Source organism: Harpia harpyja, chromosome 16, assembly GCF_026419915.1.
Source record: "Harpia harpyja isolate bHarHar1 chromosome 16, bHarHar1 primary haplotype, whole genome shotgun sequence".
NCBI classification, from domain to species: domain Eukaryota; kingdom Metazoa; phylum Chordata; class Aves; order Accipitriformes; family Accipitridae; genus Harpia; species Harpia harpyja.
The window spans coordinates 1,840,311-1,857,090 of record NC_068955.1 but is presented as its reverse complement, the minus strand read 5'-3'; the positions used below and the strand labels follow the sequence as shown (position 1 = coordinate 1,857,090).

The 16,780-nt window shown below is 42.0% G+C and overlaps 1 protein-coding gene across 5 annotated transcripts in view; it reads left to right on the top strand.

The window, feature by feature from the left end:
• Positions 1–2,376: 2,376 nt before the first annotated feature.
• The window catches only part of ZMYM4 (zinc finger MYM-type containing 4), a 44,639-nt gene continuing 30,235 nt past the window's right edge, over positions 2,377–16,780 (top strand). The window contains exons 1-3 of one of the 5 annotated variants that reach the window (XR_008238616.1): positions 2,377–2,697; positions 15,418–15,460; positions 15,883–16,413. Coding sequence is in view for 4 of the 5 variants with exons in the window: in XM_052810482.1 (XP_052666442.1) it covers positions 2,656–2,697; positions 15,418–15,460; positions 15,883–16,413 (616 nt within the window). In the remaining variant the exon portion in view is untranslated. The remainder of the gene's footprint in view (positions 2,698–15,417; positions 15,461–15,882; positions 16,414–16,780) is intronic. The other 4 variants (XM_052810482.1, XM_052810481.1, XM_052810483.1 and 1 more) reach the window with 4 other exon arrangements.

Here is a 16,780-nt window from a genome sequence, read left to right as displayed (position 1 = left end):
CTGACTTCTGAATACTTGGATTTCTCAACATTGTTACTAATTGTTTAGGTACTTTATAAATATTTATATTCTAAGAGGGCTATTGCCTCTTTTTTTTTCTCTTTCTCTGTGTTTTCTGCCTTCCTAGAAAATCCCATTCAGAAATATGTGCATTTTCAGCATTCAGATGATCTGCACATGTACAGCACATCTGTGCTGTCACACACGTGCTTTTGGGAAATCTGTGCGCACACAGTGGCCTTTTATGCACAATATCCACATGCCCTGCTGTCTGCTCAGGGCACTAGTGGATGTGTCCAAGGGAACCTTGACATGTGGCAGCCCTATATTTAGACTATATTAGAATTTCTAGCTATTCAAAACCCAATACCAATATAAATATTAAGTCGTATTAACATCTTTTATTGTTGCTATACTTTGTGCCCATTAAAAATATTAAAATATTCATTCTTTTCATCTGTAGCTATCTAAGTATAACAGTATTTTTTGAATAATTATTAAATTTCGTATCAAGCTCACAGTTTACACATAAGATCTTTTGTCACAAAAAAATCCCAAATCCTTTAAGAAATTTCACAAAATAACTCATCAGCTAGAATTATTTTATACTTGAGGATGAGGATTAATGTATAAATGAAAAGCATTATTCATAACTTATTAAATTATTACATTAATTATGTCAGCGTCCTTGGAATGCAGTCATTTCTAAAGAGAGGCTTGACAGGACTTCCTAAATGAATTCCAATATTATGTATCTAGCATTTTAGGCCAGATGAAAGACAGTGTTTATATAAGGATCACTTCATTCACCACTGAAATGCAGCTGCTGCTTAATACCACCCTTTAATTGTGCAAATCAGATAAAGCTAGGAAGCGGAGATTTCTCTTTAAGACAAAGTTTTAATTAGCAGTTAGATTATTTAAGTAGTAAGGAGAAGGGAACACATTGTTCTTATCAACTGCTTGTGGGTGCTGGTAATGTTTGACATTGTTCACAATAAAAAAAGGTAAAAATCTTTATCTTATGCACAGTTTCAATTTTTTTCCTAATAGGCCTATGTCTTGCTAACGTTTTGAGTGTCTTAATTACTGGAAAGCATGAGAATGACAGGCAACATTACAAAGCTTTAAATATTTAGGTTTTAACCTTGAAAGGTTACACTGATTTTTGCAGCCGAAATGTGACCTCGCAGGTATTTCAGGTTAAACAGATATGCAAATCTTCATGGGATTAAGTCCTCAGAGTCTGTAGGAACAACCTTTTGATCAACACCAGATGAGGAAAAATGTGGTCAAATATAAACCATCCATTCCAACATTAAAAACATGGCTCTTTTACAGTTGTACTGACAAATGTTGAATTAACTAAAAAATTACATAACGGTTCATTCATGAGTGATACAGCACAGGCACAACAAATGAAACCCAGAAAAGTCTATCTATGTTCTCAGGCTGATTCCAATAAAGGGAACAAGCTGAATGTCCTGCAAATACTCCATGTTGTCTTCAAAACTACTGTGCAGTGGATTCTGCACAGGGAGGAAGCACACCTAGACTCCACGGCAGTACAAAATTAGAAGTGAATAGAGTTGGGCTGAAAGGTACGTCAAAACCTTTCATTGCTTTGGGTCTGGAACGCAATTATTTTGTTAAATTATGGTTTGTACCGTGTTGGGCACCCTGTCGAATAAACAAATACATACCCTCTCCAGCAGGAAGGCCGCGAGTCCAACGTGTCAACTTCTGGAGCGTTCCCCAACGGGAGTTGCAACGATCCTCATCTACCCCGCACCACCGGATCCATCCCCCAGGGCAGCCTCACCACTGGTGCTGGGTACGAGGCGGGGTGTCCCGGGGGCGAGCTCCAAGGATGCTGGTGAGCACGGCGCCATGGAGGCGTCACACCGTCAGGCAAGTGCTGTGGCGAGGCGAGAGCACCATGTCGTGGCCAGGCCCGCCAGAGAGCCTCGGCCTGCTGGAGTGCGAGGCGAGGTGAGGTGAGGCGAGGTGAGGTGAGGCGAGGCGAGGCCCACTGGGCCACAGTGGGTCACCGCTGCCAGCCGCCGACCACGGACTGGGCCTGGCGGCCACGCCACGAGGTCAGGGGCCCTGTGGCCACCATGGGGCCAGTCGAGGACCTGTAGCGTCCCAGGGCGAGCCTCGCACCTCCTGCCCCGAGCACCGCCCGGGGGTGCCGGTGCCGGTGCTGGGCCGCTCCCCGGGCCCCCCCCCCGGGCCCTGGCGCTCTGGGGGAGCCACCCAGCCTGGCCCTGAGGAGGCGCCCCCCCCCACACACACACTGCGCCTGCGCGGAGAGGAGGGAGGGGGGAGCCGGGAGGCGGGGACGCGCCGCCGTGCGCAGGCGCGCGGCGCATGCGCGCTGGGGCCCCGCGCTGGGCTTGTCGTTGCAGCTTTAAGAGGGCTCGCGGCCTGGCGGGTCCGACCCCCCCCCCGCCGCCCTGAGGGAGCCGCCGGCCCCCCCCCCCCCCCCCCGCGTCAGCCCCCTCCTGCCGCAGCACGGCGCGGGGCCGGCCCCGGCACCCCGCCGACCCTCTCCCCGGCGCCCCCCGAAGGGGGGGGGGGGGAAAGGCTGAGAGGGAGTGACCCCCGGCCCCTCGCCCCGGGCTGGGACAGCTGAGGGGGGGGGGGCGCAACATGGCGGAGGCCAAGGAGGAGGGGCCCGGCCCCCGCGCCAGGGTGAGTGGGGGGGCGTGAGGGGAGGTCAAAGGGGAGGGGTCAGGGGGCGGGAGGGGGGGGGGGGGAACCGGGGCCGGGGCGACCGGGGCATCGCCGCCGGCCGCGGGGATGCGGCGTGCGAGGCGCGGCGGCTGCCGCCGCTGTCCAGGGCCCTGACAGGCGGTCCCGGCGGTCCCCGGGCGCCGAACGGCCGGAGCCGGCGTGCGGGGCCCCCCCTCCAGCCCGGGGGCAGGCGGCCCCCAGCCGGTGCGTTGCAGCTGCCCGCTGGCTCCAGGCCGGCGAGCGGTGCTGGCCCCTCTGGCCTCGGAGCCACTCTGTCTCTCCGGGTTTCTTCAGTTTTCGCTTAGTTCTCCTTCAGGAGAGCGTCCGGGCGTCGTTCTCGTAAGCGTCTTGGCATCACTTAGGTAATAAACTCGCTGCTAACTAGGGTCCGTCGTCGCCGTCCGTCTCCTTGTTTAAAACACAGTGTTCTTGCTGCTCTCTTTAAATTTATTTCAATTGTCCGTCTCAAGCCATAGCGAGTCAAGATGGCAGTTTCGTCCAGTTCTTAGGTACTCGGGCCGTAACCGCGGCGTGAGTACCATTAGCCACGCCAGTCCTGAGACTTGGTCCTTCATTGTCACGGCTTGGTCTGTAAGTACACTGGGCACGCTCATCTACTTGAAGAAATACTTCATCTTTTAAACGAGTGGAAGGTTCTTTGTGGACCACGCCTTGTAGCCTGCGAAGTAACTGAGGGAGAATAACTTTTTAAGCAGTGCTCAAAATAGTCTTGGAACAAGTCACGTCCTCTTTCCTGCGTGCGTGTAACTTTTGATGGAAAGCTTTCTGATAGGAATGAGGTTAAGTCACATTTGCAGTTGTGTGGAAGAGTCCATAGTCCACTACAAGACTCTGAGCTGTCCAGTTCCCTTCTCCCAAAGACGAAGAAGTTTTCCCATTCTCCAGCCTTGAGAAAGACAAGAACACGAGGCTCAAGTTTTTCATTCCTATGTGTGAGAGAAGTTCAATTCGCTGAATTTATTTCAGGGAACATGAAACTTGTGATAGCGGTGGAACTAAGTGTTGCTAAAGAGAACAGTTGGCCTTCCAAGGTCTAATTGGAGGAGTTGTGCAGACGTTGTTTGGCTGCTCTGCAGTTAGGAAAATGAACATCATCACTGAATTGTCTCAGACCCATGTCTTTCAGACACTTGCGCTTATTTACGAGCAAACTCAAGGAATTTTGCGGAATTGCTCACAGACATTACATAAATGTGTAAGTCTTTGGGGGATCAAGATTTTGGCTATCTGCAAGAAGTTTAAAGGGAAGTGGCTGCATGTAGGACAACAGCTTAAGAAATCTTAAATTAAACTTCATTCCCAGTACTTGAAATGTTAGTGGACATAAGAAAATACTTTTGCACCATGCGGACAGTGAAGCATTGGAACAGGTTGCTCAGAGAGGTTGTGCAGTCTCTATCCTGGTGTCTAGTAGTCTCTTCATGCTCATTGCCTGGATATGCTCAATTTATCTGTCGAGTCACCTGGTATTACCAGCAGAAAAAAAAAGAAGATTGCCTTTTTTCTTCTTAAGCTTGCCAATTACCTGCTAAGGAATAATAAAAAAGTATTGTTAAGTTAGTGTCATCTTCATTGGTCTCAGGAGAAATGATTTCTCTGTCGGTTGGCTAATTATCCACTAGGTCGTAAGTCCAGAAGTCTCCATCAATTATTGCTCCACATGTCCCTGTACATTATGGAAAGCCCCCCATGCTGTTGGCATTGACAACATTCTCCGCTCCTGCAGAAGCAGAGAACTTGTTTGGTAAAATTTAGGGATGATCCAGGAAAGTGGAGTTGTCCGAGGCAAGTAAATAAGGAAAGGGGAAACACAACTTGCCAGTCTAGCTTGAAGGAAAATACCTTCCTGGTCCCAAGTCTGACAGCGAGGTTAATCTTAATTGTGCCAGAAAGGCTCCTGTGAGATTTTAAAAAGAAATAGTAGCACCAGTGCACTGCATTCTATCAGTTTGTAATCTTCCGAGTCTGAGAGGTGAATTTTTTCATCTCCCCTCCCATCCCAAAACCAGTTTATACACCAAGATGTTCTTGAGGAATGTGGAGAGAAGTGAATACCTCCTGGCTGCTGACTGATGGAACCTGTGAAGAATGAGATTAGCATACCATAAATACAGCACACTTACATATCTTCCATTAAAGCCGTAATTAATGAGGTCTTGGAAGACCTGCATATCCCATTTCTCCTCCGCACAGTGGTCCAGTTCCCATTTTACAGGAGGTCATGATGATGAACTCTTCCAAATCCTGTGCGTAAGGAATAATGAGCATTTCTTATAAAGAATTATTTTCCTTCGTATGGAAAAAAATAAAGACTAATTTAATAATTTCTTCAGAGAGGAACTTAGCAAGTGCTTGTGTATTCAGAATTGTTCTTTTCAATATTAAAATCTTTTGCAGATATTATTATTCCAGAAGCATATATACTGAAACTGGCATTTTGCAAAACCTATTGATAAGCAGTTGCCATCTTTTAGGTCAATCCATGATAATGAGCAGCAAACTAAAAAAGAAAGTTTTTGCCAGACTGACATAGAAGTTTGTCTTATTTTGATTTTTAATAGTACCTGTAGAGTTTTTATGGCTAAACTGTTATTTTAGAGAAGGTTAATTTCTGCCCAAAATCAAACCTGTTGTATTTTCTAAGGAAAATGTATCAACATATTTAACTTTTCATACTTACTGAGTAGTATCAAGATCAACTTTAAAGGTGGCTGCTTGTATGTATTTTTAATTTAGTTTATAAAAAGATTTGTAGCAGTTCAACTTTAATTTATATATAATATCATTATCTTGAACAGTTTATATTTTGAATAGCATGATCATTTACTTACGACAATACTCTCTCAACCCATTGAACTAGACAGGACAATTTGGGCTGTACAGTGCTAACTACTGAAATTTGACACTTGGGCTCTTGGAAATCAATTTGGTGTGAGTAGGTGAACACCTGGGTGTCTACATCAATAAGACAGATGTTCGGAAAAGATTTTTAATTTTGCATGGCTTTAATTAAAAATTGAAGGAGATCGTCTCATTTAGAAAGTTTTGTTACTGAACTACTCTTGAATGGTACAAAGACGATGAAAACATTTTGCTGCAAAGGCTTGTGCGCTTTTCAAAGGATGCTTTGATGTCATAATCTTTGAATTCACCATCTGAAAATAAGCATAATGGATCTCAGTCTTTTACATTAGGACTTTTCACATTGTATAAAATACAGGAAAGTTAAGTAAGCTCTTTATGCCCACTTCAAGGCCCCTTGCATGATTAGGATAGTGGAAATTAGTTCTGAAATCACTCCCAATGTTCTTGAAGAGGTTATCTCAACTTTTCTCTCATTTAATGAGTGCTGTATCCTATCATTCCTTCCAGACATTCCAATTCACGTGGGCCTTTCCTTAAACAGGTCTTGTAGCAAGTTTTATCTAGGGAATTTTCTTCAAGGTTTTCTGTCAATGACTGACTCTGTTCAGGTGATTTCCATCATCCATTTTATAAGTGTTCTAACGGCATAAAAGCAGTGCTGTTATACCTCACTCCTGCTTTTGCTCCTAACACTTATTCTCTGCGATCATCTAAGCTCTTCAAAATAAGGCTTCTCCAGCAGTGAATATTTCATCAAAGGCATGTTAGCAGAATCGTGTGTGCTCTCAGTGTCTATCATCTTAGCCTATGTTCTGCCTTATGTTCTTTGATAGAAAAAGTTGTATTTCCGCAGGGGCAAAAGAGGGAGGTGGGTAGAGCACACCCGCAAAGTTGGGTTTTTTTGAATAGTTGTCCAGTGGAAACATAAAAAAGAGAGTGAGCAAGAGTCAATCTGGGAAAATAACTTGAGGATAAAATGAACTCTGTTATTGGAAAGGACCAGTAGAGCGTTTCATGAATACTGTAGGTGTGAGGCTCCGATAGACTAATCCTTGCATGTTGCTGATCCCAGGAGCGGTTACTTTATTTCTAGAAGCTCATACCAGGCTGAAGCAAAAGCCACATGACAGCTGAATTTGAAAGAGATTGAAATCTGCTATCACGAGCTGCCCTTGAACCTTATCAGGAAAAGGGAGACCGATATAAGTGTCGAGCAGGCTGCAGATTGGTGCTAACCTTATGACCTAGCATAGATGACCTGAATCGCCATACTCTTTTCCTTTAACTCTGACTCTGTGGAACTGCTACTTAGAAATGTCAAGGGAAATAAAAAGTTTAAAAGACTGTAACTTTGCTTTACCGAGCTGGTACTGATCCAAAAATTGCATGATATATTCTGTCCTTTCTGTAAATGCTGATTGAAGAATGATGGTAATGTATTTAGTTTTGGTTACCATATTTGCTGTCTGCTTTAGATATATCTGTTTAATTTTAAAAGTAGCTTGAAGTATTACAGGGCTTACATATACATTAGATAGTTTTTAAGTGTGCTGTGTCTAATACCTTTGAAGTTTTTAGTAATAAATGTATGATAATCAATTACCATTATAACCAAAGTTTATTACATCAGATTTTTGGTAACAAAACCAAAACTTAAATTTTATATTTGGTCCTTTTCCCTTTGGATAGCTGGTCCAGATTCAGAAAAATATTTGAAGTCTTCTAAGAGCTTGGAGTAGTTTAGCATCAAAAATCTGAGTCTTGGTCCTGAGTTAGCTAAGTACTTGGATCTGAGAGCCATCAAGATTAGCAGTTACTTAAGACCCAGTCTTTACGTCTTAGACTTCTGCTGTCCACAGTGGTGGTCAGAAAGCACAAACTCCCCCGGAGGATGGCACAGGAGAGCACAAGCAAGGTGCAAGAATCCTGGACTCTTCTGAACCAACAAACACTGTGAAGTTGCCTTTGTGTGTCAGTCTGCTGTGTCTGTGCTGAAACGGTCTTTGCAGACTGTGTCGTATTGTAGGTGAAAAATACAGGACAGATAGTTGTGATTAGTTGAGATTCTTGTTTTTACTTCCTTAGCAGTGTAAAGGAGAGTGTAGAAATAAATGTTTTCCATTTGTAATCTTTACACTATGAGCTGTACCCACAAAATAGTTATCTGTCTAGTCTCGCCCAGCTTCTCCGGACTCTTTCTGCCATCAGTGTTAAGAGATGGGAATCTCTGAAAGATCATCTGCCCAGTTCCAGGGCATGATGAATTGCTGCTGCAGGAATCTCTTCATTTCCATTGGAAAGAGAGGAAACCTGAATCGCTAGCCTAATAAACTAATGTTTAGTTGTCTAAATTTAGGTGAGAAGAACCTGAGACGGTATTAGCACATCTGTACAGAGTTTTTCCTAGAGGAGAAATTTTGGAGTACTTGCTTTCTTTTATTATTTTTTGAATAACATATTTGTGTAGTTTTTGGAATCTTGATATTTGTTAAAGAAGGCTAAAAGTGGAAAGATTCCATCTTAATTAAATGGTGCTATTTGCTCAAGAAAGCTTTTATGAAATACAGTTTAGTTAATACAGGCTATTAACAGGTCTTTATTATGTTTAATATTGCCTGGTAGGAGTTGTTACAGTGCTCTATGAAAAAATTATACTTTTCTGTGTTTTTTGGCAAAATTTCTGCTATCTAAGAAACTTAGCAAATTGATTGGTTAAATATGTTTTAAGAAAGTTTCACTGGGGGAAGGATGCCTATATAAGGCAAGTTTTACCTCCATCACTTATTTGCAGGCAGAAGAATCAAGCAGACATGGGTCAGTATTTTTTACTGTCTCACTGTGATCGTTGTTCCTGTCCTTGCAGGCATTTTGCGCAGTCTTGTTTGTTCGTGTAACAGGGCAGTTCTCGAGCGCTCCATGAAGCAATCATAGGAGCTTTGCTGAGAGCTCTGATCACATAGTACTAGTGTTTTTTTCTGCCTGTTTTTACAGGTGTTCAGGCATCTCATTCTGAAGAGCCTTGGATACTTATAATAATATCTGCAAAGAAGGTGGAACATCCAACTAAGCTGCCTGTTGTAAGAACCACTTCTTGATAGGAAGAGAAAAAGTAGAAGCCAACTGGAATTGTAGCCACCCAAAAGAGAGAGATACCAGTTTTTGTAAGAACAAGAGAGGAGGAAATTGTAGAACTATACAGGAATGTGAAAGAGAAGTGGAACAGGCAAAAAGGAAGCCTGAGTTAGGAAGGCACTTTGAAGAATAAAGTAGATCACATGATTGTTTTTCTCTCTTTTAAGAACAGAAATACTGAAATAGAGAGAACTGAATATACATACAGGCTCCCCGGTTTTCACCACCGATTGTTGTTGTTGGCACTGAACTCTTATGAGAAGGGAAAAGACTTGCAGTACCTAATGGTAGATGGCATGATTCACCAGTGTGGGCCTATTAACATATAAACCATTCTGTGAAGGAGGGCTGATAATCCCTGCTGTGTTTATCAACAAGCAGAAGGTGCTACATTTGTAAATTTTCCTGATTTGCATGCAAAGCCATCTTGTAGGCTTCTTATTTGAGAACAAATTATAATGAAAAGCAGATGACTTAGGTTTTATACATGTTTCACTTTCTTTAAAGATTAATTTACAGAGGGGGTTTTTTTCCTATTAGTAACATAACTAGTAGCAAGCAATTACCAACATGGTTAATTATCCTCTTGGGGGAGACATTGAGTAGAGGGATCTTTCTGAGGTTATAGTGCTGGTCCTCCACCCCAGATTGTTACCCTCATTGCTTCTTAGTTGTATTATATGGACTGGCTTTCACTTAAAAGACATCGCAATGGCTCTCTCTTAATGAGCTACTCAGCTTCTGAGTTAAGTGGAATTAAGGGGATTGTGTGATTTGCAGAACATAATGTCTAAACTCCTATACTTTTGAAAGCTTTGGCCAAAAGTATACATTTGTAATCTGGAAAATGCTATCTTTCTTTTGGGATGCTAAAATATGTAACTGAACTGGAATACTTGGTTTGGAATAATTGCTTGCTGAGTATCACAGCAGAAACATACATTGTTATGATAGGGACCCTGCTCTGATTTTGGTGATTTTTACACGCATGTAAGTTCAGTTTAGATTTTCTGACTTACACTGTGTGAAATAGGAATTTTTGTGTTTTCAGCTGACTGACTTACAGATTTACTGTAACCAAAATCCCACCAACGGTTGTTTGTAGAGTGTCTTAACCAGCAATAGGAAAGTTCAGTGCGTAGCCAGGGTTGAGGTTTTGAGGGGAGAAGTTCTTGTTTTTAAAAGAAAGCCTTTATTGTGGATGTCTTGGTTTGTTTGCTTGATGTGTGTTCTGTGTCTGTGTGTGTCTCTTAATTTGCAAAGCCCACACGTCTAGCAGTCTTCAGATGAGCACATCAAACTGGTGTCTTTGCAAGAACCGTTGCAAGGTGAAGCCTTCTTGTGGGGAGCTGCTTCCTTCTCAAATCCACGTTTTTGTGGGCAGATGGGAGAAGGGCTTGGATCCCCCTCGGTCATTCGTTCAGTCATTCAGAAAAAGTAAAGCACACTGTGACTTTCTGTGTGTTTGACAGTCTCATCTACTTGGCACCATATAGGTTGGTAGCAGTACGCAGCTTGTGTGTGCGTGTTTGGTGGATATAGAAACCATAAGGTCGACAGGGCCTTTGCTTGGAATCGGCCTGTGAATATTCAGAAAACTCGGGAGTGTCAGAAAAACCTGGGGACAGAAAGGGGCGATATGCTTACGTGCTGAACCGCTCCCCATGATTTCTAGTGAATTGTTCAGAATTCTAAAAATGCACAAATGAAGCGGCAGCAGCACGTTTCACTAAATCTTCTTTCTTGAAACTTAAAAATCGAAGATGTAGGCGAGATGCAAGGTAAAACCGTGTTTCTTGAACAGAAAGATAGGGAGCCACAAGAAGCTGGAAAATGCCTGCCTTTGTCTTTTTACACGTACAGACGATTGTTTGGATGTGCCTTTAAAAATACCCACCATAGTATCCCTTTAATTACCCTTAGACTAGAACAGTGATAAAAGAGAATCTTTTGAAGTCTGGAGCGTGGCTTAGCCGCCCTCAAGGACATACCTCGCAAAATCTGCCAAGCTCACGCTCTCCCTCTCCCCACGCGCGCCTCTGAACTCGTTCTCCCCTACGAAGAGCGACGCGCGGCCGCCCACCAGCGAACCGCAGGGGTTCATGGGGTGCCAGGCCACTCGTTGGCCGGAGCGGGCGGCTGTCCGGCACGGAGGTCCGGCGCGGAGCCGGGGCGGCTAGGGGGCTCTGCAGGCCCAGCACCGCACGCCAAGCTCTATGGCTCGCCTGACCCCGCCGGGTTCTCTTCCTGCCGCAGCGGTTCTTTTCCTGTAGCAGGTATCTGCAGCAGGCTGGCTCTTTGTTACCCTCTGCTCTTCCCTCCCCAGGTGCTCCGAAGGTATGAATCGATAGGTCTGTCTGTGTTTCGGTGGAAAGCAGCTCTGGGAGAGGCCCGCTGCTTAATTCTGCTCGTGCCGCGGAGTTTTCCCGTCGCAGAGGTGCAGCGCGGTTGGCTGGCTGCCTGGCATCCCTTCCAGGGATGTCATGTGTAAAAGGTCAGGGGATGCTTCCTGAGCTCCCTGCACCTGGTTCAAGAATAGCAATTACAATTTAAATTACTTCTTTTTTTTTAAAATGGTGTCTTCCTTATCAGTTTAATGAATTCTGAAGTGGGGGGTTATGCTGTGTGTATAGGGACAAGGGAACTGTACAGACAAGAAACTGAGAATCATCTCTGACTATTTTTAATTGCAGTTTTCTTAGCATCTGCTTCCTTTCCACAGTTTGCTTACGGATGCAGTAAAACCTAGGATCAAACTTCAGAAGGCTTGTTAGAGATATGTGCCTGTATATGCAAAGTTGTTACGTTGTTTTGTTTATTTTTTTTTAAATATATGGTTGTAGCCATAGGCAGCTTCTCTCTTTATATTGCACAAAAATCATCTGTTAATTATTTGATTTATGGATGCTATGGCAACTTTGAACGCCATTAAAGTATTGAACAGGTTTTTAGTTACTTCAAATTAGCACATTGTATTATAGTGTAAACAGTGTCCTTCCAGGTTAGCACTTAGGATGTAACACTGTTCCCCTGGAGTCTAATATGCAATTATAAAAAACCAGCCATATACCTAGTGGATTTTTTTTTTTTTAATAAAAGGAGTACTGTCTTTATGTAAAGAGTAGTTAATTTAAAGGAGAACACATTGCTTCTAGGAATACCTAATTGTTTTGTCACCATTTCTGTATTCTTGTTTCATTTATGTATTTATTACAACTTGAGTAGGCAGAGCATTGCTTTGTGTACAATGCTAGCTAATGAGACAGTCACTAAGAAAGATATATCCTAAAAAATTTAATTTTGCTAATATCAATCTTAAACTGTTCTGTCTTAAACTCTTACCTATTGTTCACTACTTAAAAGCACTAAGTATCATTAAGTTATTCTCTGGCAAAATATTAGCCAAAGTGATTGAGTGAAGCTGTTTTAAAATATGATATTTTTGAGTTTTGTTTTACAACTGCAAGTGTGTTTTGAGGACTGTGTTGGGGAGTTGAAGCCAAGAGAATTTTAACAGAAAGCTTTCTGTTCCTGGTACTTTCCATTCTGTAGTTATCTAGGACTTAATCTGGGATATTGAGGTGCGTCTTCTCAGATCTGTCAAAAATGACCCATAGGAAATGCCATCTGATGAATCAGTTTCATGTTTGCCTCTAGAGTACTTTTGTTCCACTAATCACCAAATCTGAAAAAATCTGAGCAGAAGAAATAAAGGGAATTAAGAGTGATGACAGCTAATCAAAGGAGGAAGTATGAGGACTGGTGAGAGAGGGAATTGCCTTGCAGAAATGTAATAGAATAATATAGAAATAGTTAAGTTGGGCATTATTACTTACATTTCTGTGTGATACAAGACCATAATCCAGTGAAAGCCAATTTATATGACTGCTTAAGGTGATATGTTTTTATGTAACTGTTGATATACAAAATTTCCTCCTGAGATGGCATTAAACAAGACTGTAATAGGATTCAGGAAGGGAATAGAAGTGTATATAATTGAGAGAATACCCCACACTAATTCAGAAAAAAAGTACATGAGCCCTCAGTTCAGGGCATAGTCCAGTTATAGATTGTTATGGAATTAGTAATTTATTGGGGATATATATGTATTTTTATATGTATGTAGATACATACGTATACACACACACAAGCATACAAACACTTCCCCTAGTTTTCTCTCTTTGGATTTACACCATGTGGGAGTTGTGATGCTGTTCACCATCAGAAACTAGATGGTGGCTTAAATGAGACTGCTGGTATTTACCAGATGCTGAAGTTCCTGTTTTATAAACATTTCCAATGGGAGCTTTTGACCGCAAACACAGATCTTCCTCTGTACCCTAAAGCCTTTTAAAGGAAGAAAATACTCAAGATGACCTCTTATTTTGATAGCCTCACAAAAGAAAGAGAAAAGAAGTAGAGGGTTTTTTTTCCTAGGAAGACCTTGTACTTGAGAAGTGTCTTGGATTCCTTCCAGGTAGATTGTAAATGTTTTCCAACTTGTCCAAAATATTTATGGTAGTCCCTAATGCGCTCTCGCAGATGGCCCCTTGTGCTGACTTGCATGTTGTAATTTCTTTGAATGAAACAGTTAGAGAGGCCTAGACTGCAAAATGTATTCTCTTCCTAATAACAGCATTTCTGTTTCGGCACCCGTTATTAAAAGATTTGTTATCACGAGAGGAGGAGGAATACCTAGGGTTTGGATGTATAAGGTAACCAGGATTGTGGTAGAACCCAGAATACTTTCCTACAGGTACTCTGGATCTCAAAAGAGTAAAAGAACTACTTTGATACAAACCTACTTTGAGAAAAGGATGGTCTAATGCTTTATCTCAACTGAAAATTTCTCTCACCCAACCAGCAAATTGTCTGAGACATTTTTGGAGAAGAAAGAACGTTACTGACAGGAAGCAAGAAAAGGATCAAGGAAGGTCAGCATAGAGAAAAGGACCTAGTTCCTTTTCTCTAAAAATCCACTAGGTATATGGCTGGTTTTTTATAATTGTATATTAGACTGCAGGAGAACAGTGTTACATCCTAAGTGCTAACCTGGAAGGACACTGTTTACACTATAATACAATGTGCTAATTTGAAGTAACTATCGTTCTTGCCTCCCAAGGCTTCATACTCTGATATTCCTATCAAAGGGCAACAAGTTCCTTTTTCTGTTATTCTGTAAAAACAGTACACCACCGCTATCTTTGTCCTCAGCATCTGGTATCAGCACTAAGTATATCCAATATTTATGGGAATTAACTTTACACTAGTGTAAACCTAGTTGGCTACAAGTGGACTTCTAGATCAACATTAAACTTGAGACATTCCTAGGAGCATTATAGCAGTAGCAGAACTCGGGCCTTGAAAACCTTCCTGGAATGTGTTTCTGTACTCTTTTTTCCTCTAGAAAATTACAGCAAAGAGACTTGCATCAGCCTTGTGGAAAAGTGTAACTTTTTTTTTTCTTTTGGTTCTGTATTTCACTTTTCCAGCCTCAACTATCTGCTCAGAGAAGCTGGAAAGTTTGGTGCAGTATCATTTGTCTTGATATTCATAGTGCTGGACAGGTCCTCACTATTCCATGTGTGTCAAATTAAGCTGAAGGAGCTAACTTGTCTTTGTAGACCTGCAAGTGATGCTGGAAACAGACTGATGGACTTTTTGCCATCAGATGAACCCTGGGACAGTATGTTGTCATCCTTTCCTGGAGCTGGCTGCTACTAAACTGATAGTTCCCACCACAGTCCTGTGGAGTATCGGATTTATCAACTAAATGACTTCAGTTAAATGAAATTAGAGATCATCCCTTTGCTATCAAATCCCATTACTTTCCTTAAGATGGCTTAAGAATTGAAGTGTGAGCAGGATCTATCAGAAAAGGAAGCGTAGAGCTGGAGACGTAGAGAAAGGAGAGATGACTTAAATGAATTGCTGTTACCTTTTAGGCAGAAAGGAAGGATGCGAATGAGTTGGACATTCCAAAGGAAACTTTAATTATGCTGAATGCACATACTTCTTCAGACAGCATTCAAGCATGCCGTCAACTTTAATGTCTGTCAGAGAATGCTTAATGTAAACAGATGTTTTGTACAGCACTCAGAGTCATCATCTGGTTCTTCTTTGGTTACGCTCATACTGACACTCATTGTCTTGTTACTGTTAGGAAGCTAAGCATTACATTTCACTGTTCCTGGAAAGGGGACATTCCCTGTTAGAGAGGTGAAACCTTTGGATCTGTGCAGCCCACGTCAGTGGAAGCTGTATATGCTGCTATTTTTCCATTTATAACCTTCAGAGGAAATGAAGGCTCGTAGAGTGTCAAAGAGGGCAGAATCTATGACCTTGACCTGGTACAAGTATCTCATGTAGAAGTGAAAATTTTGACATTCCCTTCCCTCCCCTCTCTCCTCCACCTTCTCTGGGAAGCAGCGCTAATTCTAAATTGTTCTTGTGTGCTTTTTCTATATACTTCTGAACTTGTTAGGGTAAATATGACTTCTCACTAATGAAACAGTCTTAATTTGTAGAACTTTGCTTGGGGCAAGAAGGGAAGGAGGAGGAATTATGATCCTTCTTGTTGGTTTTGGTTTTGATCGGATACTTTTTAGCAAAGTACATGGCAGCTGACCAAGATAATGATATAGTGCTTTCCTTTTACAGTTTGAAGATAAATCTGATGCGGTATTTGATATTACAGAAAAATGTAAGTATTCTTATTTATTTATATAAGGCCATAATTTCACAAAACATTTCTTAGAAGTATAATTGCTGCTGAAAAAGACTATTTTGCCTTTCTCCTAGCCCTTGCTCCTCATTCCCTCCCTGCATTGCCTTCTCCACAAGTGTTACAAATGAGATGAATGGAAGTTAATGTTTTTTCTTTCTTTGGTTAGTTTTACTCAGGTTAGTTTTACTCAGTTTAACTACTGCTTCACTGTGTGGTGAGTGGGACAGAACTGTTTCTTACATCAGCAATGTTTTATCAGTAATGTTGTCCCAAGAAGGCTTAGAGTATTCAAGGAGCTGCAGCATCAGACAGAATAGCAAAGGACACTTAACACTTGTCCTTTGTTACACATGAAGTTGGTGAATTTTCTGACTGGTTATGGGTTTTTTTCTCCCTAGGTGGTGAAATTCTGGATGCAGAAATGTCTGAGGACACTGACCACAACTTAACACCTGCCCTCGACGGCATATCTTATGGAATACAGAATCGAACAGCATCTGAAAACTCACTGCTGGATGATGATGATGATGATTATTTTCTGAACTCTGGGGATCTTGCAGGCATACCTGTTGTTGGGAGTGACAACGAAGATGATCAAAATTTCACTCCAAAAGACACTCTTTCTTCAGCAATTCATGATGAAGACCATCTGGAAGAGGGCAAGAGAGTTACAGAACATGAATTGGACAGTGAAAAAGAAATTCAGATTCAGAATGCAATCCAAAAGGATCTCACTTCACCATTTGAGCAGGGCCCTGTATTTAAATCAATTCGAAAAGATTTTAGCATAACAAGAGATAATGGCAAAGAGACTTTTTCAGCAAAGGACAAGAATAGAGAAGGACATTTTCAAGAACGTGAAAAACGGTTGGAAAAAGTCCCTAAAGATATGGATTCTAGATTGAAAAGCAGTTTTCTTGACAAAGCAGGTAACTGTTGACATTGTAGACCTGGCTACCCAGCAAAGAGGAAGAAAGAACTAGACAGAAATTAGCAATAGGGCTAGTTATTAAAAAAATCACCTTGTTGAAGAGAATACGCATAGCTGTACTTAGGGAAGCATTTTATAAAGAACCCTGAAATAAAATGAACTCTGTATTAGGACTAGGATTTGCAAAAGGCCCTGGCAGCATTAGGGGATGTCTCCTCCACAGCTTGTTTCAAAGCCTCAACATATCCTTTGTTGTTGTGGTTTACTAAACCAAGCTGGGTGACAATTCAAGCTTCCTTTTGTTTTTTCTCACTGTTTTTTATAGACCTTGGAACTCCTTAGAAGAAACGATGATGAAGTTTAGG